At 40.6% G+C, this 25,384-nt stretch overlaps 2 protein-coding genes across 6 annotated transcripts in view; both read left to right on the forward strand.

The window, feature by feature from the left end:
- Positions 1–3,751, forward strand: part of lrrc7 (leucine rich repeat containing 7) — a 137,720-nt gene extending 133,969 nt beyond the window's left edge. For all 5 annotated transcript variants that reach the window (XM_040031524.1, XM_040031523.1, XM_040031525.1 and 2 more), the window contains one exon: positions 109–3,751. In XM_040031524.1, the coding sequence (XP_039887458.1) occupies positions 109–219 (111 nt within the window). In that variant the 3' untranslated portion in view covers positions 220–3,751. The remainder of the gene's footprint in view (positions 1–108) is intronic.
- Positions 3,752–10,548: 6,797 nt separating this feature from the next.
- On the forward strand, positions 10,549–21,519 carry LOC120733387 (flocculation protein FLO11-like). Its single transcript, XM_040031527.1, has 4 exons — positions 10,549–10,988; positions 12,034–12,195; positions 14,873–15,668; positions 15,836–21,519. Exons 1-4 carry the CDS (start codon positions 10,970–10,972, stop codon positions 16,008–16,010), a joined length of 1,152 nt encoding a protein of 383 aa, XP_039887461.1. The 5' UTR covers positions 10,549–10,969; the 3' UTR covers positions 16,011–21,519.
- Positions 21,520–25,384: the final 3,865 nt, after the last annotated feature.

Raw genomic sequence — 25,384 nt, forward strand, 5'->3', positions numbered from 1 at the left:
CACATAGACATGTGTATGGGAAACTTAAACGAGCCGCAGCACATATACCTCTATACACACGTGCACCCACACACATGCTGTTGACTGTGCTGCGTGTTTGCCTTGCAGGCTAATGGACATAGTTTTTTACACATGGAGCACGAGACAGCCGTCTCTCTGCTGAAGAGTTTCCCGCGGACGGTGGACTTGATGGTTCTGAGAGACAGCAGCACGCGCTAAAATAGTTTTTAAAAACAAACAAAACAAATACAGCAACGCTTCTCTACTCTGCTCATCGCCATCCCACGCCATCCCACCTGCCCTCCTCTGGAGGTTTATGGAACTGAAAATTGAGCCACATTTTTTCCCCCTTTTTTTGTTGTTTTTTTAAAACATTTTTAAGGGAACAGTCAGACATTTATTTGCCTATTGCTGGACCAAAGGCAAATACCAGTGCCAAATGTACCATAGGAAACATATCGGCTCTTCTGTCTACCGGCGGTCAGCGATCTGATCGACGGCTGGACGGACCGCAAGAGGACTATACACTTTAAAGTTCCTACAGGGCTGCTGCAGTTTGGATTTTGTGGTTGGTTTGTGATTTAAGCTGCCATCTGAGCGGTCAGTCTGAGTAGTTTTTGTCGGTTAGTTAGATTTTGGGATATTTTTCTTTCTTTTCTCCACTGCCGTCCATTGTGAATTTAAAGTATTTTGTTTGGTGTAGCACATGGTTCGCTTTCCTTGTTCTTCACAGCTTTATTATTTCTTTCGCATCTTCCGTCATTTTTCCCCACTTTTCAGTCCTTTTTCTATCACCGTCTTTGATTTTCATACTCCTCCGATATATTTTTTGTTCTGTTCTGCAGGTTATTGCCTCCACTGTACAGAAATTGAAACTTAAGACTCTGCCTTGTGTACATACATAGAGATTCAGCTTGTTAGAACTCTCCTTGGGGCCTGAGCAGACAGCTCTTAAAAGTTTATGATTCTTATGATTATTGTTGATAAACTATATTCTCAATTCCCTCCTGTGGAAATACAGGGGTCGTTTCTTCAAATGGTTTTCTAAAGAGTATATCACCGTTTTATCTGTATAGAAAACACTTTTCATAGTTCATCACTGCTACTTGTTTTTTTTTCTTTTCTCTTAAAAAAAGCTGTTGCTTGCACAGCTGTGCTGAAAGGAGCTAAAGCAATATTTCTGAGGCTCGGCCCATTGAGCTTTTCAGCAGAGCCTTACTTGTCCTGCAGTGCCATCTATTGAGCAAGTCATGCTAATGTTTACACACACTGCCATGCACATAAACTAACAGGCAAATACACACATAAAATTACACATATCTATTCTCTGCAATGTTGCGTAATGCATCCCTCATTTTAGAATATCATTTCCATTATAAAACTGGTCCATTAATATTAACGGTACCATCTTTTTAAAGTCCTGTCTTACATTGTGCAGTGATGTCACATCCCTTTTGAGGTGTTTATAAAGTCACAGCATGCTTTTACATCACTGGACACTGACAGATAGCCATTTTCTGTTGGCTTCTGGACGTCTCTACTCTCTAGAAGACTCTAGACGTATTAAAGCACTAAGTGCTGCTTGTTGATCTGTGCCATATGCAGCCTCCTCGGCTGTATTTACAACAATATCAGAGCTTTACCTCTTTGTGGCCCAGCACACACTAAAATCAAAAACGTGGCTTCAGTGAGCCGGTAAGCTGTTCTATAGTCGTTGACCCGGCTTCAGCATCTCCTCTGCTGAAGTCTCCTGACCTTCGGCCTTCCTGTGGAAAGCAGTGTGAGACACTAATGCCCCTACAAGCATCTGCAAGGTTTCATTTTAGGAGGATAAATCAGATATCGTCTCTTTTTTTGACAATCGGGGAAACATCTGATTTGTGTCACATGTGCTTTCGGTTACACTTGAATTGTAAAAGGTGGTGCTGATTGATACTCGGCATACACGGAAGGCTTGCTGAATTTGCTGTTAAATGCTCAAACTATTTAAAAGAGCAGGGAAAATGAAAGTTACGGTGGACCTGATGGGTCAACAGTACTGCAATTTAAGAAAACATCTGCAAACAGAAAAATGCTACAAAAGGTCACAAAAGAAAAAACCTTGGAAAACACAATGGAAGTGTATTAGGGGAGATAATAATGTGACAGAACCAAAACATGCGAAGGGTTGCACCGACACACGCTTAAACGAAGTGGAGGATTCTTGTGAGGGGAAAACAAATGCAAGGTACTGTGTGTTTAAATCGCATAATAACATAAATATATGTTTGCTATTAGCCGATCACTGTTAGCTTCTCACGTCGGCAGCTGTTCCGTCATGCTATTGTGTCCCCAAAACACTTCCGTTGTGTTTTGTGAGGGTTTTTTTGTTTTTTGTTTGATTTTTAGCTTTTGCAGCCTTATTCCATTTGCCAAAGTTTCCTAAAATTGCAGTGCATTTGACCTCTCAGGGCCACCGTAGCAATAGACTCTATGTAAAAAAGCAAAAAGAGGAAAAAAAACAAAACACCAAAACAGAGATTGAAAGCCTTTGCTCTGTAGTCTGACTTTTATAGTCACGCTTGAGAAGATATACTGACTAAAATACAGAGTCTCTTTTTGTCTTTATGTAAATGCACCATGGGTCTTGAAGGCATTTCATGGCAGTGAGTTTTGTTCTGTTCTGCATAACATCTGATGTTTCATCCGGAGCGAACCATCCTTCACTGTCCTTTTGATTTCACTTGACAGGTACCCTTTTTGTGCCAACTCTCCAAATACGATTTCCATCACTTTGTCAATAGGAGACACAACACGGCACAGTTTAATCATGTGGTTAGGAGATTTAACCACAGGTACCTACCCCGACCCTATTCAGAGTTTGAAATATCAAAGATATTGTGATGAGAACAGAGTAAAAGGTTTGATAATATAATTATTTTTTACTACATGTTTCAGGTAATTCTTTCTAAATATATTGATATACCTTAGCTTTGCTCAAAAATTGTGATATTTTATAATGACACTTATAACAAAGTTATGGATGGAAGTACGCACAGTATGACTTGGAGACCTACACATGTACTATCCAAAACTGTATAAAATGTATTTCTACTGTAATTGTGAATTTGTGTTATACAAATATATATTATATATATGTATATGACTATTTAAAAAAAATTCAGTCATTTTCTATGTGTTTAAACTGCTAAAAGAGCTGAACAAATGAGGGCGGTGTCACTGTACATAGCTGTGAATGAAATCCAATTTAAAAATGACTCATATTGATTGTGAATGTACTCATGCTTTCTGCAGTACCTACACCTACCCAACTTGAATGCTGCTTCTTCTGTTGTGTGACAAAAAGTACTTTGACCTCCGAAGAGAGAAACGCTGTCGAGTTTATAAGTTGGACAAATTTTAGTGACGATTTAACAGAAACTATTTATTTCTTTATTTATTTGCACATGCAAGTTGAAATCCTTCCAGTTTTAAGTTTGAGTATTAATGCGGAGAAATGTAATTGCCGAAGTATATATAATATATATCATGTGTTTAGAATGCATTTTGCAGACGCTATCTGTACATACTATTTAAGATACAGTTTTTACAAAAAATAATATATGTATAAAATTGAAAAAATGCTGTGCAGCGATTATACTGGAGCCATTTTGGGCTTTGGGACGTACCATTTTTTCAGTATATAAGAAGTGTTTTGAATAATGTACTAAAGTCTCTATTGTACAAATAATAAAAATGTCACTATTGGTAATATGGGCTTCTCCTGGTGCACTGAGCTGTTTTTAGGAGGGTGGAGGAATAAAGCAACACTTTTCTTTCCATATTTATGCGTAAGGAAAAGGGGAGGCAGGAAAAAGGAGTGAGGAAAAAAACGAGTTCAAATGCAGATGCGGGAAATGCAGGGGCCAGAATAAGGAATGAAAGTAATGCTGCAGTGAAAGAAGCTGAACAGAACAGAGAAGATGGTGAAAGGTGAATATGGGAAAAAGTGATGTAGGAAATGGGAAAAGAAAAGGAACCGATGGATAAATTATGTGAAGGAAAAGACAGTGATGAGGATCGCCTCAGCAGGTCTGTGGGAGATTACAGTTACCTCTGTGGATTAAACTCAGCAGGGCCTCTCATCATCTCTGCAGATGCTCCTTTGTCTCTCTGTCCATTAGGCTAACAGCCTGACTCCTCTTCATCCCTCTTGATTCATCCATCTCATCTATTCTTGACACTTATCTGAGCTGTAGATCGCAGAGGGTCAGCCGAGTTCTGACAGGTGCCTCACAGTGTGTCTCTTCTGGGGCTCAAAACCCACGTTGAAGAAAAAGCTTGGCGCATCGCGGTAAGTATGAAAATCTTACTAGTTCATGCACACAGGTTACTCTGCAATTAAGGCAAACGATTTAACATGATAATTCAAATCCAGAAAGTAGTAATTGGTTCTTGTTGGGTCTGTGCTTCCACAAGCCCCGCTAGTTTAGAGACTTATTCCTCGTGAAGAACACAAGACATAACAGAACATCTTCAACCGGTTTTTTACTCGCTAACGAGGGAAGTTTTGGTCAAGAACCAGCTCTTGGAGCTCACGCTTCTTACCTGTCTCATGCCCAAAATCCTTCAAAGAGCAGCTTCCCTCGCAGCTATTTATTGACAAACTGTTACAATACACAGCACAGCACAAGCAGCTCCCTCAGTAAACCCCCCAATGGTTCTAAGACAAGACACTATATGTGTGTATGTGTAAGCACCTGTATGCATGTGCAAGAACGTGTGTGTGTGTGTGTGTGTGTGTGTGTGTGTGTGTGTGTGTGCGTGCGTGCGTGCGTGTGTGTGTGTGTGTGTGTGCGTGTGCGTGTGTGTGTGTGTGTGTGTGTGTGTGTGCGTGTATGCATGACTTCCTGCTCACCAAAAGGATCATAAAAGCAGGAAGCAACATCACAAGAAACAGATCTTTCAGATAGGATGTATCTGCAATAAAACCTCCCCCTGCACAGAGTGGCTGGAGAGGTGGTCAGAGACAAAGGGATGTCTTGATCCTATAGATTGAACTCAGACTTACAAATTTAAGAAACCCAATGACAACATTCAACAATTAGACTTAACAGTTCTATATGGAAATCTTAGTTGAAACCAAAACGTTTTATGAACTTAACCAGAAGCCTTCAATGTATGTAGTGGGAATTAGTGAAAAGGAAATTTAATGAGAATGAATCAATGAGTTCATTTGTAGGCCAACAAAAATCCCAGCTTTGAGGAGTTTGCATGTTCTCCTTGTACTCTGGGGTGACTGACAGACTGATAAGACTGTCCAGGATGCACCTCGCCTCTTGCCCTATGGCTGTTGGGATATGATCCAGCCCTCACAGTGATCCTGAAATGGATGGATGGAGTCCATTGCCCTGTGTGTTCAGTTACTCAGCAGTCATTTTGTCTACATTACACAGTATGGTGAAGTACGTGGGTTGTTTTGTAATTTGCCATTTAAAATAAGGCAAATGGGTTTTTTTCTATATATTTTCTATTTTTTTTAATATAATAAAAATTTATCCAAAAAGGTAATAAAGAAAATATGTAATTTCCTCAATGACGTCCAGTATTTTTGAATGCATCACAGATACATTAGTAGTTAGTTTTCAGTTTAACACATTGCACACTAAACATGTGAGCAGCTCATAAAATATTTTGACTTACCTGCATAAAGTCAGCTGCAATGCTCAATCAACTATATGCATCATTAACATTCAATACAAATGAATGCACATGTAACTGTAAACAAACAACACTAACAGGTACAGTGGGGCAAAAAAGTATTTAGTCAGCCACCGATTGTGCAAGTTCCCCCACCTAAAATGATGACAGAGGTCAGTAATTTGCACCAGAGGTACACTTCAACTGTGAGAGACAGAATGTGAAAAAAAAAAATCCATGAATCCACATGGTAGGATTTGTAAAGAATTTATTCGTAAATCAGGGTGGAAAATAAGTATTTGGTCAATAACAAAAATACAACTCAATACTTTGTAACATAACCTTTGTTGGCAATAACAGAGGTCAAACGTTTACTATAGGTCTTTACCAGGTTTGCACACACAGTAGCTGGTATTTTGGCCCATTCCTCCATGCAGATCTTCTCGAGAGCAGTGATGTTTTGGGGCTGTCGCCGAGCAACACGGACTTTCAACTCCCGCCACAGATTTTCTATGGGGTTGAGGTCTGGAGACTGGCTAGGCCACTCCAGGACTTTCAAATGCTTCTTACGCAGCCACTCCTTTGTTGACCGGGCGGTGTGTTTTGGATCATTGTCATGTTGGAAGACCCAGCCTCGTTTCATCTTCAAAGTTCTCACTGATGGAAGGAGGTTTTGGCTCAAAATCTCACGATACATGGCCCCATTCATTCTGTCCTTAACACGGATCAGTCGTCCTGTCCCCTTGGCAGAAAAACAGCCCCATAGCATGATGTTTCCACCCCCATGCTTCACAGTAGGTATGGTGTTCTTGGGATGCAACTCAGTATTCTTCGTCCTCCAAACACGACGAGTTGAGTTTATACCAAAAAGTTCTACTTTGGTTTCATCTGACCACATGACATTCTCCCAATCCTCTGCTGTATCATCCATGTGCTCTCTGGCAAACTTCAGACGGGCCTGGACATGCACTGGCTTCAGCAGCGGAACACGTCTGGCACTGCGGGATTTGATTCCCTGCCGTTGTAGTGTGTTACTGATGGTGACCTTTGTTACTTTGGTCCCAGCTCTCTGCAGGTCATTCACCAGGTCCCCCCGTGTGGTTCTGGGATCTTTGTTCACCGTTCTCATGATCATTTTGACCCCACGGGATGAGATCTTGCGTGGAGCCCCAGATCGTGGGAGATTATCAGTGGTCTTCCATTTTCTGATGATTGCTCCCACAGTTGATTTTTTCACACCAAGCTGCTTGCCTATTGTAGATTCACTCTTCCCAGTCTGGTGCAGGTCTACAATACTTTTCCTGGTGTCCTTCGAAAGCTCTTTGGTCTTGGCCATGGCGGAGTTTGGAGTCTGACTGTTTGAGGCTGTGGACAGGTGTCTTTTATACAGATGATGAGTTCAAACAGGTGCCATTCATACAGGTAACGAGTGGGGGACAGAAAAGCGTCTTACAGAAGACGTTACAGGTCTGTGAGAGCCAGAGATTTTCCATGTTTGAGGTGACCAAATACTTATTTTCCACCCTGATTTACGAATAAATTCTTACAAATCGTACCATGTGAATTCATGGATTTTTTTTTCACATTCTGTCTCTCACAGTTGAAGTGTACCTCTGGTGCAAATTACTGACCTCTGTCATCATTTTAAGTGGGGGAACTTGCACAATCGGTGGCTGACTAAATACTTTTTTGCCCCACTGTATTTGTCAAGAGGAATTTAAGTACCTGTTGATGATGTGTGTGATGTGTATTTTTAACACATCTGAGTTTTTGTCTCTGCAACCAAACTGGAAGTTAGATGCCTTTTTTCTAAACTCTCTATCCGGTGGCTGGTTTGTACCATTCCCCACTGTTCTCTTGGCATCAGAGCCCACTGTAGAACAAGTCTGCTTACTGTGGTATCAGCCGACAATAAACAATAGAGAGTAACACCGCACACACACACTCAGGCGCCCACACACTAACGTACATTCTGGCAAAAAGCAGAATGACGCCCTTTTGTTCCCTTCCCTCTTTACTCTGTCTTTTACACACTGCATTGGACAAAAAGATACTTCTGTTTGCCACATGACCAACCCACTTACACAATCATGCATGCATTTACTCCCCACTCTGACTCATATATTATACTGGAATCAGAGTGACTGCTGGCGAGAATTTGTAAGAGATACAGAGCGAGAGTTTATGTGCACCCACCAAAATGGTCAATAAGCTCTTCTGACCTAATCAATAACAATACCAGAGCCTGGGTCCATGACCTGCATTCAGCTGCTGCATGCTTATGCTGATGGAAGTGTCCCTACCACTGCTCTACTGTCCACATGAAGACACAGGCGCAGTGTGTCTCCAGCATGCATGAACTCTGCTTTTCTAATGTCACTCTCTGAATGATTTCATCTTTTTAGTCTTACGATTGCCTCTAAAGGTGATTTATGCTCACCCATTAAACACACCACGTCACAGTAAAACAAAGATAAACAAGGCAGTGGAACAAAAGGACACCATATCATTTAGGAAAAGCTACTCTTTGGCTAGTTGGATGAAATGATCAATAACAGTTTCCTGTCTATTAAACCAAGCATAGATTGCTTTTCATAGTTTAACATATCCTGGAAGTAGAGCTCTTCATCTTATATATCTATATGTAACTTTTAAAAAATATAGGTTAGCTAAATTTAGCAAACAGGAAATAATTTGAAAATGACTCTGAAAGAAATACTAAAATTAGGTGATGAAACCATACCATATGTGTCCATCTACTATGTTGATGACCTATGTAAGAGATTAAATGCTTCCAGTCGCATAAGTGTGCTGCTTAAGGTAAAAGTGGACAGTTTATTGCCACTTCCTCTTAATAACTGACACAGTGACAGAGATACAAATGTCAGCTACATTCTTTTAAAACAGAAAGCTTGTAAGAACCACTTAAATAACCACATTTATTAGTTTATTTATTTATATCCTTGCTATAATGATAAGTGCATGTGCGTGTTTGTATTTACACTATCTGTTTCTTAATGGGTGTGCCAATGTCAATAAAACTTTGCACAAATATCATTGCACATACAGCAATTATACTTCACAGTGACCAAAATGTATATCTGCAACAGAATTTTGTTCAAGTCACAACTAAATACAAAATGAAGAACGTGAAAAGTGCAGCAGACCTGGCAAAAATTGCCCTTGGTGTAGGTTTTTGCTAGTTATGACTAATGAGTTGGCAAAATCTCTTCAGCTTTAAGTAACGACTGAAGCATTATGGATTCATATTTATTATTATGCTTACTTATTACTTCAGTTTTTCCCAGTACAGCTTGCTTAGCTTGCTGTTAGCTCTTGTGCTAGGCACAGCTTTTTGTGATGTCCTAACAGATGTGTCAGTGGTACAGATCAGGAGTTTGGGCTTCAGGTTTCCTGAGCAATATTAATTGTACTTAGTTAGTCTGTTGCTTAGCAAAAATTAGCCAACAGGTGTATCTATTTTTTACCATCTCATAGTTTATGATTGGACATTGTCAACTGAGCTAATTGGTGTAGCAGGCAATAAATTAGCAATCCACCCATTGATCCATATAAAGTATATTCTGGGTCCAAAAAGCCAACATGGAAGCAGGAAATGAAATACAGACCCCAAAACTAGTGGGTGATATTGTGGTGGCATACTGTCTATGTGTAAAACATCTTGAGTGTTATGTTTTTTAAAAGGAAATGTTTCACAGTCCCACTAACCTGTCAGGAGACGTTTTAATTAATTATGGAAATTTACAGTTACATTCAAAAACACTACTCTATATAAATTTCCTCTCAAGGGTGGTGGTTAGTAAGTGTCAATATATAGCAATATATTCATTATACGTCATGACAATGATCCCAAACACAATGCTGAAGCAGTAAATGCATGGGTAGAAAAACAGCATTTTTCTGGCTTGTGTAGCTTTAGGATCCCCACTTGCTCACTGATAGCAAAACACCTCGCTTTTAAGAAACTTAATTCATGCAAAGGGCAAAGACAATAGGTCAAAAATACTGATAAATTTTGATTTATATCACACAGAGTTTTGTTTTTTTCACTGAATGGAGCAGCAGATGCTGATACTGATTGAGCATCTCCCGTGTCGCTCTGACTGGAATAGCAAAACTTTTTGCAACTCTTGCTCAGAGACAACCAGGAAACCAGGCTACGGCTCGCATAAAGGTAGAAAAGGAGGGACAACAGACTGCATGCTAAAGCTGAATGGGCATTATGGCTCTCAATATATACTCATATAGAGTCATTAGATTCTAAAGAAAGGCTTTATTTCTTTCCACTACTAAAGAGGACTTGCCTGGTAGGGATGTGGATCACTACAGTTTAGTGAGACAGGTCTGGTACAGGGGATGGTTTTCATCTACTCAGCACACTCAGTTTACCATGACAATATGGCTAAAACCACACAGGGATGAAGTGCCTGTACTTTTGCTGGGATTGCACCAGTGACATTTCAATTGGACCCCCTTGTATTTTTCTTTGTATGCACCCATGTAAGCTCCATAAACAGACATAACTGAGTGACAAGAGCCAAAGACTAAGCTGGGAACAGGAGAGGAAAGCTTTCATAGATTTAATGTAGTTAGATCAGTATCTGTAAACCCAAGTCTGTCGTCGGCATTGAGTGGATGAGATGTGGATAGGCACCCCAGAATAGACCGGGCTTTTATCCACTGCATACAATATGGCTGTTTAACATGACAATACCTGCAAGACACAAGCTCCTTATGAAGAGCCCCTCCAACCTGCTTCATCTGTGGTTTTGAGTGTGTGTGTGTGTGTGTGTGTGTGTGTGTGTGTGTGTGTGTGTGTGTGTGTGTGTGTGTGTGTGTGTGTGTGTGTGTGTGTGTGTTCGTCTCGCAGGACCGTTCAACCGGTCGGACGGCGTTTTGAGTCAAGTCATCTGGGTGAAGAAATCGGTATTAGTTTAACCAAATGGTGACACAGGGAGCCTTGAAGTGAAAGAGGAACAGAGGGAGGGGAAAAACAATCACGCTATCATTATTACTCCGGGTTCTAAGTCCACGCGGTGATTGTCAGCGTTTGTTGACAGTGTCTGTGTCAGTTTTCTGACACTTTTTTCAACACTCCATTGGATTATATTTTCTCTTAACTACCGGACAGGTCGGTGGTGCCTGTTGTGGTGACAGTTTGGTGTCTCAGTTTGGGTGAGCAGGTTGTCGCGGGACAGACGCTCACATCTGTGATAACAGAGTCGGATCGGTGTGAGCCAGGGGAGGAGGACTCGGCGTGCGTGCCACCATGCCTGTGCGACAGAAAGGTAAAGAAAATACTTGTTAAGAAAATGGACTTTCGGTCTTTAGTTACACTTCTGAGTTGTAATACTTCTGTGTTAATATTCTTATCGTATAACGCATTTTGTGACACCGAACGTATCACTTTTAGCCACTCAAAAGGTCGCGTTGATGTTGCGCTAGCTCCGCGAGGCGCTCCTATGCGTTAGCGCACGAAACTTGTGTGAAACACCTGCACTTTTAAACGAGGAACTATTCAGTGTACGTGTACACGACTTTTAGAAAATAGCTCCAGGGCTCTTGCTGCATACTCGGACGCTGTTGTAAATTCGGCATACATAATATTTAGACAACAACACGTTTGCTGTTTTTTGCAGTGAAATGCAAAAAACAGCAAAGCTGCCCACAAATAGAGCTCTTCAATATAAAAGTGCTTGCAGATAGATGTATAGAAATTGAATTGCCACCCTTTTAATTCATTTTGGCTTTACGTATTGTCATGCAAGTGTAAAGTTAATGTACGCGCTGACACATTTAGTCGAAGTTTGACGTTGATCGTCACTGCTTCCGGTTTAATCAGCTGTTCAGAGACTGGAATTTGCAGCCTGCACCTTCCCTTGCACCATAAACTCTACTACCCTTCTGCATGAGGGCATCGGGGCGATATAAAGGATGGCAGTAAAATGTTATAGTTTATTTTTAATCCATAAAATGTGCAAATACACGGGTTATGAAGTCTTAATTACCATTTTAATTAAGAAGGTTTTCACTGATCATTACAAACCCTAATAGAAGTTGTGATCTAGTAGCCTGAGGGGAAAACACAGAGTCATCTACTTTTTTTCTTTTCTTTTTTTTCAAATCAACCCTGGTTTGAAAAAAATGAATGAAGACACTTTATTTTTCAGACAGACATGCAGAAATTTTCAATTTTAACCGTAGTTATCTGCAATTAAAAGCTTTTAACATCCAGCGTCTCCTTGCTCTGCTTAAGAGCAGCTGGAAATTGTGTTTTCCAGAAGAGATAAAAACCATGTTTTTTTTCTATTTATTTATTTATGTTTTCTTTAGACGCCCAGCGTGCCCTGGAGCTGCTCCAGCAGTATCGAGCCAAGCTAGACCAGAGACAGCAAAAGGCCAAACAGGGACCTGTGGAGGAAGACCACCAGCTGCAGCAGTCTTTGGACAAAGTCATCAACGTCTTTCAAAGTCAGCTCTTCAGTGCACTTCTTGGTAAGAAAATTTGCTTTGGTCAGCTTTGATCAGATTTCCTGGATTTTGACAATTTAGGCAAACTTCTTTTATATTGACTTTTTTGGAAATTAAGCTGTGCTTGGAGTGCTTTCAGGCATTACGTGTATTTTATGTTTAATTTGCTATCAGTTTAACGCATACATCTGCATAACTTCTTGCACTTTATCTTAACACATCACAACATTTTTGCACTTCTGGTGTCTAACCATTCATCTTACGTGCAGATTAGTCCACATGCAATTATTTTATAACATTTTACATCATTTTTATAAAAGTAGAGACAGTGGTTTTGCCATTTGTGAATTACATTATGTTAGTTCATTGACTAATAAAACAGAAAGTTTCAGCAAAGGTAAATATCAGTTTTATCGATCTTAAAGATTTGAGCCTTTCGTTTGATTCTTCACTTCCTCTTCGCAATAATGCAATAATCTCAATGTTGTGCATGGATTTTGTTCATTTATCAAGATTCGTGTCTTACAGATACCAGATACCACACTACAAGCATCGTCATGCTGTGTTTGGGATTGACAGGGACTGACTAGATTTCCAACATTAGGTTTGCAGAAAATAGGCTGAATTCATGAACTGTTTCATTTCTGTGGGGCTGATATAGTTTTTACAAGATGTTTGAGCTGTGCTGTCACTGGACCGCTAACCAGAAAATGGGGAGCAGAACGTAGGGTGTCACAGAAAGCAAGCACCCACCTTTAAAATCTAAATCTATGTACAAATTCCTCTAACAAAGTGACAGTCTAACCAGCAAAGTTTCCTTTGATTAACTGTTGCTTAATCACACGAGAATCCTCATGGTAATGTTAATGGTGACAAACTGGTTTTCACTCCCAGGCCCCACCTGCTTTCTACCCCGCCCACACCTGTAGCTATTATAGCAGCGCACCTTCTCACGTTTAGTGTGCCAGCGTTTGTGTGCTTGTTTATGCTGTTCACTCAGTTCCTCTTTTGAAGCTTGACTTTTTACTTTAACCAAATTGGATCTGATGTGTTGCGAAATAATGCTTCCCCTGTTTTGTTGCTTGATATTCTTATTGATCCTTCTTTCTGGTAAAGATTAGAGAAGACTTTGTGTATGGGTTTGTGTTCCTGCTGCTGCACTGGATTATTCCACTATTTACATTTCACTGTCCTTTATTATTCCCTCTTATCATCTGTGTTATAGCCACCAAACTCATTTGAGATGTGCTTACAGGATGATATATGATTTAGTGCAGAACTACTTGTCAGCTGTACTGTGGATTAAGGGAAGTGAACCATTGCTAGTAATATTATGTCGCCACTAGAGGTCCTCAGAGTATTAGCTATGTTTCATTAGGTAACGCATTCTCTACTGGTGTACTCTGAGATATGGAGTCTCTTTGTGACCATCTTGGTTTTGCTTGCATCTGAATAATTTAGCATATACTATAAAGTAATAGTTAAGCTCTGCTGGAGCAGCTTTTTTTAACATCTCAGCCTCTGTCCAGCTCACAGTGGGGACTCCCTTAACAACTTTAACCAATCCTGGGACAGTTGCAGATAGTTGTTTTCAGAACATAGGGGCTACATTTAAATAGGGCATTCATTTGTTAGCTGCCAACCTGCAGTTGACTTAACAGTCACAGCAACATGACTTTTAAGGGAACAACTGACTGTAAATGAGAGGCAAGCATTTCCCCATATCTGCACCTTTATCTACGGCCACTCAGTAACTAAACCTGTCATACTGTATAACAGGCTCTCTTACACCCACCGGTACCAAATCCCGACACACTGGAATACAAAGCAGGCAAATCAGGTCATTCTACGGGTGGAGTAAACTTCAAATCTCATCTGATAAAATTCACTGCAAACAACTTAGAGAGCCACACACAGAAAACAAAAAAAGCTGGAGTGCACACCTGTTAAGTTTGCCAGGTTCTTAACAAATAAGTCCTTTATTGGCCTTTTTGGTTAAAACTGGTTAATTAGTGGTGATGACTCGACACTTAGTGATGTCTGTTCTCCCCAAGCACATCTAGCTGTCATGGTGGCCTTTCCACCATATTCAGTAGTTACTTTAAATGCAGACATATACCTAATAAATACTTAGGTAGATGTCTAATTACACTACCTTTGAGGTGCAAGTCCTGAAGATCATTCATATTGTATGCTTTTTTGGTGTGTTTTTCTATCCATCTATGTTTTTGGCATTGTGCTTGGTATTAGGTGGTGGATCAAAATCTGAGAGTACTTTTCTGTGTTCATAATTCCATCGGTTTTTGACAAGATCCCCAACGCCACCGCCTTCACCCCGTCCAGCCTACAGATGGCTGTAGGCTCTTACTATTGCACCTCTCTCCTGAGAGAATGGCTTGATTCTTGATTCTTCAGTGAACAGTAGATGGATCAACTGAGGGAAACTCTGGCTCTTATGAAGCAAAATATAATGAAATGTGGGGTGGCCCCAGGCTTTTGCACAATATGATTTTTAAAGGTTAACCGATTATAAATTACACCATGGATTTATTTTTATTAATTATCAACTAATCTGTCTTTTGATGAATAAATTAATGTATCAATTAAACACTCACTGTTTGCACTCAGTGATTTGCCCACTTCTGTAGGGTTTAGTTAATCACTACACCCGTTCACATTGTTACTTTTCTCCTTTTTCCAGATATCCAGGAGTACTATGAGTTTACCGTCCTTGCAGACAGCAAGTGCTCTGCGGACAGTCCCAAGAACCTTGCTGCCTCCTGCTGGCTGCCAGCAGAACCCTCAGCCCAGCCACTGTCCTCCACAGATCTCTTGACCTCCAGCATTTCTGATGGACAATCCCAACCCAAACCACTCGTCTCCAAACCCAGGTCATTCAAGTATCCTGCGCCTCCAGTACCATCAGCAACACCAGCAACAAAGCCATCTTCGCCTACAACACAGTCCAGCACACCTGAGTTGCAGCTGGCCAAAGTGAAGTACCGTGCTCCTCTTCCTCCTGCTCAACCGGGGGGCTCCAAATCATTTGAAGCGGAGACTTCTAAACCCAGTGTCACAGTTAGTAATGCAGAAACCTCGACCGGCTCCACAAATACATCTCCTGGAGTGTCGCTAAATGGAACAAAGCTTACTGCCACCAGCTCTGGCGTTTCTTCAGAAAGCTCCACCAGCCCACAAAGCATTCCTGCTTCTTCTGACCTGGTGACAGTCTCAGCCCTCGTCTCGAGCACCATTCAAGGCCTTGTGTCTCCAACTGCTCCGGTCAAACCTGCCCGCACCAGGATCCCTTCCAGCACAAGCCCAGGTCCCAACAAAGTCACAGATTCTGTCCCTACTGCTCCTCTGACCAGCAAGGACTCAGGATTCAGCAAAGTCACTCCCATTCCAAGTCCGACTAGTCCAAGCCAGGCAAAATTCACCTTCAGCGGACGCAGGTCCACAAGTCCTCCTGGACAGCTGAACAAAGGACCTTATGTGTGAGTGCAGTCTCTGGTAATATGAATGTGCATTGATTGCTAGTGTAATATCTTCATATAGTACTTCAACATGCTATTAGGAATTTAGATATAGAACAGAACACTAATGGACACATATTTGGAGTTCACCTATTTGCACCCTCCCTTGATCTCTTTTCTCCAACCAGCCCAACCAGTCCTGGGCCAGGAAAGGGCCCTTCCACTAGCCCAACCCATGGTCCAGCCCTCTCCAGGCCACCCACGAGCCCAGTGACCCACAACAAGGTAAGACATCTCTTTATGTTTTGTTGTAAGGACCACAGGAAAGCTGCAGCAAATCTGTCTGTAGCTGACAGAAAATGAGATAGAGGTTGTGTCACGAGTCTGCAGCTGCAGACTCTTGGAATTTGCAGTGTGAACCCAGATGCAGATAAACAGAAGAAAGAAAACGAAATCTTAACAAAAAAGCGAGCCGGGAAAAGGAGACCATAAACACTAACGAAACTGTGAGGAAACTAAACTAAGAATACTTAGAACGAGACTAGCAAAACTGAACACACTGAACACAGGATGTGAGACTATCAAAATAAAACAGGAAACACGTTTTAATTGATTATGTTGTGATTGTTAAACTATTGACTTTGAAAATGACATTTTCAGAAGCTGTTAGAAAGGTTCCTGAGAAGTGTTTATGAGAGACACCACGTCTGCTCTTGAATCAGTGCATCGAAAGGCTTGTGGTGGCTGCAGCAGGCAGAATAAGATAGGCAGGTTGTTTATACAGATTCATGCATTGCATAATATGACAAAGGGAAACAGGTTAAGTAACGTTTTAATAATCTGGACAGTCAGCAGAATGAGGTCAGAGGGTTAACCCTAACCCTTGGGTAAACAGGGATTGATGGTTTCCTTTAGTTTGAGCTTTTTGACCGCAGGCTTGTTGCTGATGACTGAACATAGAGCATCATTAGAGTAATGTCATTGTGCTTTTTTCAGTGTGTCTGTTTACTAAAGTTCTGCTCTTTACATGATGATTGAATTTGTGGAGTTGGAAGCATCAAGTTTTCATTTTTGATCACAAAAATGGGTGAATTTTCAAAATGTTAAGTAAAGCCAATATGGAAACTGAGCAATTATTTCTTTTGTTCGGAGCGTACCGAGCCTCATCTATCACGCAGTATCTTGCCCAAGCAGACTTCATGGATTGGAGAAGAATTACAACTTTTTGATTAGTGGATTGTTCAATATGGAGCACACTTTTTTTTCCCTTTTGTTTATTTTTCTGTGTTTTTTAAAAATTATTTTGTGGGCCATTTTTCATTTGTTCTAACGGGAATGAAAAAGTGAAAATGACACATAAAATAGTTCAGGATTGACTCAAACCTGGGTCACCTGTTCAACCACGTTAGCTGTACCTGTGCCCTCATCTCCTCTGATTATTCTATAGCACATGCAGAAGTTTGTGCAGCTCAGGTTGATGGAAATAATGATATGTTGCTATGCTCATATATACTTTTCCTGTAATGTCACACCCACCTGGGACAAAACACAGACTTTCTTCTAGTCAAAATGCTGCATAGCTAACATGTACCACTACAAGCCACTCACTTTGTTTAGAACTGCTATACAGCTGAAAGTGTAGCAATGCATGTAAACACTCTTCATCTAATTCTTGTTGTAGTGGCCAAAATTGCACCATCCTTTTCCACAGCAGCCCACATTACACTTGGTAGGTCCTTTAAACTATTCAAAATGTTACTGCCTTGCCATCATGACCTTGTCTAACTTTAGCCAGCTAATAAGAACTCACTTTTGTGTGGATAGTGAAGAATGTTTAGTTTTTTGTTTTCACCCCAAAGCTATTAATAATGATTCTGGTTATCACAGCCCAGTGCAGACAGACTGACCACTTTCTGTTGGCAACGGAGAGCATCAGGAAAAAACAACAATGAGTACAAGCACAGGAATAGGACAAAAAAGTAGAGCAGATACAAATGCACATGTGAACTCGAAGACTTGTTGCACATGTTCACGGTCTGCTACAGATGTGAGTGTTAGACATGGATTTGCTTACTCCAACTTTCCTTTCTCCCTCAGCGCCACAGGTAGTGTATAGTATTTGCTCTATATTACAGCATGTACTGTATATTGTACACATACAGTCTATTACAGTGCCAGCTGTAGTAATGTTGTGTATCAAGGAAAAGCAAAAGAGTCAAATCGCAGCTCTGCGTGTAGCTTTGGGCTACATATGGAGCTTTAACTTCACCCACAGTCAAAAAGTTGAAAGTAGAGCATCCATTGCTATACCGCTGTTACTGTTCACTCAAGCCCCCCCACTTCTGCCAAACAGAGACCTGACCTGATAAAAAAAAGCAGAGAGTGGTGTGAGTGTGTGTGAATCTGTTTGTGTATGCGCTTATGTCTGTGCATACACGTCTGTCAGTGTGAGTGTTTGCCTGTGCATCCATGTGTGTGCGCTTCTGCGGCTGTCTCCAGACGTTTGCCGCTTTTTTGTGTGTGTGTTCGTGTGTGTATGTGTGCTGAGTGTTCTGCATGCGTGCCGATATATATTCTGAGCCATGCACTCTTCAAGTTCAAAATGTGGCTACCAGCTGCCATAAAACGAAGAAAGCAGCTGGAAACCAAGAGGGCGGGTCGAGGTGCATCGGGACAGACTCGCCATGTTTCCGATTCGGCCTCTGTTTTAGGAGAGAAGTCCTATCTGGCTGCTCCGATGAAAGGACAGGTGGAGAGGACACAAGAAAGGGAGGAGAGAGAAACTGAACGATGAAAGGAAAGGAGGAGACAGAGACAGACAGACGGGAAAAACATGCCACCAAAAGCAGCAAACATCTGATTGGTGGAACAGGAAAGTTGGAGCCACGAGATGTTTTGGTGAAAGTTTGCCAGTCGAACTGGTGAGGATGGATTGCATCTGTATCCTCACTACCAAGGTGAGACACGGGAACAGAGCAGGCTACTGTAGAAAGTGGCGGAGAAGACAAATCAGGGCACAGGAGAACAGGGTGTGTCAGTGTGGTCATTAAGATAGTGAAAAAAAATTTAAATAGCTAAAGTTTTATAATTTTGTGATCGGTGTATTTATTCAGTCAGCAATGCCTTAATTTTTAATGTCAAACTCATTCTGAATGAATCATTGATGGGAAACTCAGCCATATCAAATTGGGGACACGGTTGCTTCATGTACAGTTGACTTGCTTTAGTTTGTGAATAAACAGGTTATAAGAGTAGTAGGCTGTGTGCGATTCTAATGGGAATGCTGATCTGATGTACAGTTATTGGTCTGACATCATGTGACACCCAGAGAGACAGCAAACTAGGTTGATAGGACAGACACTTCAAAAGAGCGACTGCCTGGCTATGAAGGTATGCGACTGGTGCAGTGGTTGACTGAATGACTGACTGCTCTTGAGGCAGAAGAGAGAACTTGGCTAAAAAAAAACTAGGCTGGCAAAATTAAACACATACATTATGCACATATGTTCATGCTCAGAAATGCATGACCCATTTATAAGGAGTTGAATCAGTGTGAGCTGGGACAGATTTAAACCCTGCATGTTGCAGCAGGACTTGGTGACAAAGATATTTGTGTGTGGACTTGAGAAAAAAGTTCAAGTTTTGTATACTGCAAAAAAAACGACATACCTTAAAATTTTTGCATTTCTCAAATAAGTACTAAAAGTACCCTATCATGGAGCACACTACCTACTGTCATGGTTTGCTGTGTGGCAGGCAGGATGTAGGACCCAAACGCAGGGCTCATACATGGAGAGGAAACTCAAAATGGCAGTTTTATTGCAGCAACAACTCTTACACTAATACAGAAAACAAAAACAAAAATAAGAAACTAGAAACCTGAAACTCAAACCAAAAACACTAAGAAACTAGGGAACTAAACTGGGAACAGAGAACTGGCAAATACCAGTAGCATGGAGGGAACAAACACAGCACATGGGGGTGGTGATGGAAGGAAAACATAGGGCTTAAATACACAAGGGAGTAATGAGAGAATGGGAAACGGGAGGGAAACACAGCTGGGAGGAATATGGCATAATGAGGCAAGGGGAAGCAAAACATGATACTCTGACATAGGACATGGGACTGTCAAGTTAAAACAGGACACATGAGACAATCCAGCCCGTTCTCACTCCTGAGGCGTAATATATGGACGATTTGTCAAGTCCCAAGGTGTTCCTGAGCAACATGAAAGGTGACATTCCACGCTCCTATGCTACGCGCCGGGTTATGGATGAAATCCAGTAGAATGACGCTCTCGTGGTAATACATGTTCCAGCCATGTATTCCAGCCCTAACCCTAACCTTATCCCTAACCTTAACCACTTTAATGACGTTAGATATTGTTTTCCAAAGCGATTTAAGTAAAACAAACGCACATGTCTAGATTCATTCCAAATGGTTCTCATGTTTCCTCATTTTTCTGATCTGTGCATGCACCCGGAAGTTTAATATATCGACGATTTGTCACCTAGTGTAAAATGTTATGCTTTGGGAGTGAGAACGTGTTGGAGAATCACAAGGAAGCAGACTAGACACTGAGACATAGAGACACGACTGGATGCCATCCAGTCATCCACCCATTCACACACACATTCACACACTGGTGATGGCAAGCTACATTGTAGCCACAGCTGCCCTGGGGCGCACTGACAGAGGCGATATTAACATGTATTTTGTAGGATTTTGACAGAACACTGTCTCAAATCCAACACTATGAGTTGTACATTTTCCTGAAATGATGCAGGGTTTGACTGCAGTTATTGTGCTACCTGCTGTTTTTTGGGGACATTTGATTCTTGAACCTCTGTATATAATACCAAATTCTTATACATAACACATACATTTGAAAAAAGATATAAAAACTAAGCCATATCAGAACACATATACCTTGCCTAAAATAGATATGCTTCTTCCAGCTAGCAACTAGTGTCTTCTTTTGCCACTATGTAGCTAAGATTGGAACAACTAAGCTATTAAAACTCAGTTTTTGACTTTTATGAATACACCATAGGGGTACTGTGGTACTTGCCTTTATGCACCCAAAGTCGAGAGTGAAGGTGCACAATTTGAGACAGAGAAGGAGCTAATGTAAATATATAAAACATTAACTCTCTGTTTGTTTATTTCTTTAGTTTAGTGACCAAACTGGGACATCTTAGACCCTTGAAGGGTCTTATCTGTATCTGATATTATAACGTTATCATGTTCCATGGCAATTACCTAACTAATGGCTAATTTTTTTTTAGCATTTTTACACATATAACATGTTATACAAGTATTATATTGTTTTTAATTACTCAACTAAAGTGTTTTATTTATATCCATGGATGCCTAGCAACTTCAGAGCAGTGGGATAAAAATGGCCAATTTCAGACCTTCCACCCATATTTTTTTATTTTCTCAGACAGTTTAAGTATATCAGTCTGCCAATAGTACGGACAGGCGAAACACTACTGTAGCACCTGTCAGTACAGTGTAAATATGTCCTCAACTTTCTCCTGATTTTGCTCACTTTTTTTAGACTCCAAACATTACTCCAACTACTTAGCTGTCTCTCCTGTGTCTTATTTTCAGCACAAAAACTGGGCATACATGTAGCTGAAGATGAACTGTATTAATTACAGAAGATGTTCTTTCCCCTCAGTAATTTCAAAGTAATAGACACCCCACAAAAAAGTAAAAACCATCATAAAACCTACAATAAAGTTTCAAATCAATGTCTCCCTGCCAGTCTCACAGCTTGTCCTAGAGCTTCTTAAACTAAAAACAACATCTTGAACAGAGTGAAAATAATTTTGATCATAAGTTTGGAAGATGGCTTCTGGCTTATGAAAATAGTCTTCATTATGGGCGTGTAGAGGGATTTGGCCTTGACAGTTACACCTAATATATTGTGGTCTGGGCGTTTGGTGGTTTGAACCTTACTGTCTATGTAAAAGGTAAACATGCTGACTACTCTGTCGTCCTGCCACCTTAGCTAGAAATACTATGTGTCTGCCAGATCCTGAGCTTATTTATATGAAATTAACTCTTGGGAGCGTGATCTCCTGTCTGTATGCACAGAATCAAATCCAAGGGTTTATGATTAACTTTAGCAGAACTGTCAGTTCTACCAAAAACTTCCAAATACAGCCTGATTCCAAGATCATTCATCACAAAGGAATCTGGAGAATAATAGGAAGTAGCAGTGAAAAGCTCACTGGCAGTCATCGCGAAAGCTTGATTGCAATTCTTGCTGCCAAGTGTGACAAAACCACTTCTTAGGTTTAGGGTATAATTACTTTTGCATATTGGGCCAGATACATTTTTTCTCTTTATAAATTAAATGAAAAACTGCATTTTATATTATTTGGGTTATCTTTGCCTAGTCTTCAGAGTCACGCAGTCTGGGTATTTAACTGTGTATGAATACTCTCCTCTCTAGCTTGCCCAATCCTCTTTTCCTCTCTGATATATCCAGTCTTAAATCCCACTCTGGTTTTATTAGTGACTGATTGTTGTTTGGTCTGACTGAGTGCCTTCTGTGCACCAAGAGAGCAAGAGTCTCTCCTAAGAGGCTTACCTTAGGCTGCTAATAGACTTTAAAAAGGTGGAACTATTTTAGGATGGACAAAGAGGAGGATAGAGAGAAAAAAAATGTCAGAGAGATACACAAAGACCTTGGAAAGCAGAAAAGACAGTCCATGGCTGCATGAACACTTCATGCAGTCATTGCATGCCTAGTTTTTCAGGGGTACTTTACTTGCAATTGCCAGAAAAAGGCCATGATAAATCCTTTCTGTAGTCCTACCATCTGAACAGCTGTCCAGCTGGCATCGTGATGTAACTGTGAGGAGGGCTCAAACATCAGACGGAGTAATCAGCAGAGAAGCCATGTGAGGAGAGACGAGCGAGAGAGAACTTTGTAAGCAGCTGTAGGACAGTTGAGTCCAGTGACATGCATCTGCAGTAGAACTAATATAGCGACTCAGGACCGCTGTTACAGTTTGGTTAAACGTCGTCTTGGCTCTGTATGGCCCACACCTGTAGAGAATTGGACTATGTCTCTGGACTGGCCTGCCTGTAGGACAGCCGATACTACTGGGCCACCACGTGGGCTAATTGTGAAAATGGAGCACTGCCACTCTGCGGTTTCAATCAATGTAATGTATATTATATTATTTCAATTACACTTTATGACTTTGCAGTTCACATAGAAGAAACAGATTTGTACTGTAGTTGAGTAGCAGAGGCAAATAAGGTGTAACTTACTTTAGTGATAAATAACCAGCTGTCCATTACCTCTGTATGTGTGTGTTATTGCATGCACAATTTAGGTACGCTTTAAGGCTTATATGACATTAAACTCAGGTGTGGAATTACATGTTTACCTATAATTAAATGTCCTCTGTTTATTCTGCAAATGCATGTTAACACAAGACTGCAGTATAGTAGGACTATTTTTATTATTGCAGCGTAGTTTTTCACAGTATTTAGCTCATTTTTAACCATATCTTAGGTAAAGTGTAGGTTAACACACCTATGTATGCAAGGCTTAAAAACTATCTTGGAATTAGTTCCACAGAAGTATATCAGAGGTACTAGGAGGTACAGGAACTGGCTGAAAACCAAGAGGAGCTCAGTAATTAAGAAGAATTAGTACAGGGTCAGGGGGTTAACATTAGTCAGCTGCATTCTAATGCTAAATCATGAATGCTAACCACTAAACTAAATTCTTCTGAAGTACTTAGGAACACTCTATATACTTATACGCATCAGTATTGGCCACAGTGGATCGAATGCTGCAGTGTAGTCAATGAAAGTGATCCAGTGCTAGCTAACTGGAAATATTTGCCAAACCAAATCCATCCAAAATTTCTTGAACAGAAGCTGTTCATGGGTGTGAAGCTCCCTTGACGATGCTGAAACATGACCACAGTGTTCATTTATATTTTAGAGATGCTTTGTTTCATGTTATAAGAAAGTTGTTTTGTAGGAACACTTGAATTCTGCAGTGAAGCCAGTTTTTTGGCATCCAAATCCAAACAGTTCATCCACAACTTCAAGTGAACATTTATGCCGGATGTAAGGGAATATCGTGGGACATGTTTCAGTGCTCTGTTGTCCCAGTGAAGGCTAGCAAGTTAACATTAATTGTGTGACACTTGAACAGGACCAGATCAGCTAATCCCATCAAGAAAATTACTAATCACACACATACACACTTGTAGAAAAATTGCAACACACACAGACACACACATAGAAAGTTCAGTTGAGAGAGTAGACCAGAGCCACTCTTCATGTATTGAGTGAAAAAGATTTAGGTGAATGTAAATACTATAAATGCAAAGGGTGCAGAAGAAATAACATTTAAAAATTACAGTTGAGTGTCTTAAAGACAGACAAACTTTGACAAGTTTACATCCCTGATTTTTGCATTAGCCTACTCCAGTTATACTTAATTAAATAATCAAGTAACATCTAGATCAGGGGTGGGCAATTCCAGGCCTCGAGGGCCGGTGTCCTGCAGGTTTTAGATCTCACCTTGGGTCAACACACCTGAATCACATGATTAGTTCGTTACCAGGCCTCTGGAGAACTTCAGGACATGTTGAGGAGCTAATTTAGCCATTTAAATCAGCTGTGTTGGTTCAAGGACACATCTAAAACCTGTAGGGGTTGCCCACCCCTGATCTAGATCAAGACGGTTGTTCATGTGTGTATAGTATGTTTATTTATATGATAGATAGATAGATTATTTTTTTTCTTTCTTAGTACCTTCAGTCAGCCAGTGATATCTAATAATGCATTGGTTAAATGTATAATTGTTTTAATATTACAATTTAATAGCTGATTATTTAAATAATTTGCATGAATTTCAGAGTATTTTATATCTTAAAGTTATGTCCTGTACATTTTTATTCCAGCATAATCTGTCAGTGTTGTGATATTAGGAATGTTTGGCTTTGCCAGTCTGTGACTGGTAACTGTGGAAGAAAATCTGTGACAGTCAGTGCTCACTGGTTTTCGCTGGTCTTCGGCTGTTTCTTGTAAAGCTTCGGGGTGTGTTTTTGGCTCATTATCCTGCTGCAGTGTTAACCTTTTTTTGGATTCAGGTCACTTGTCTAATTCCAAAGAAGGCTAAACACCTCCAAACTGAAATAATCCTGTTACCTCTGCAATTGTTGCTTTGAACCTTTGTGATTTTAATCACTCAGACCTTCTTCTCTTACTATTTTAAATCTACGGGTCCATGTGTGGCTCTATATTGATGTCCTTGTACACTGAAATTGTCACGAATAACTAAAAAGTAGTGCCTTAAGATCAACTACTAATCTGCAGTGTCTGCGACTCTTTGTAGATGCTTTTACAAGGTAGTGTAATCTGACCTTATCCAACTCTAAGCGGGTAACTTTTAAGGAATTGTTTAGAGACCTCTCCTTCTTTAGACAAGCAAACTCTGAAGCAACTTTTTTTGTGCATCAGTGAACAAAGTTCAGTGTATTGATCCTCTCTTTTTGCTGTTCCTGGTTGTTTTTGCATATTAATGATTCAATAATCAAAAAGGTTCTGAAGTCCCATGCACTGCCCTTCAGTCTCACCTTGATTTGACATTGTTTAGAACAGGGGTGCCCAATCCCGGTCCTCGAGAGCTACCGTCCTGCAGCTTTTAGATGCATCCTTGTTCCCACACACCCGAATCAAATGAATGGCTT

The sequence above is a fragment of the Simochromis diagramma genome, unplaced genomic scaffold (assembly GCF_900408965.1).
Source record: "Simochromis diagramma unplaced genomic scaffold, fSimDia1.1 OVJJ01000284.1, whole genome shotgun sequence".
In the NCBI taxonomy this organism is placed as follows: domain Eukaryota; kingdom Metazoa; phylum Chordata; class Actinopteri; order Cichliformes; family Cichlidae; genus Simochromis; species Simochromis diagramma.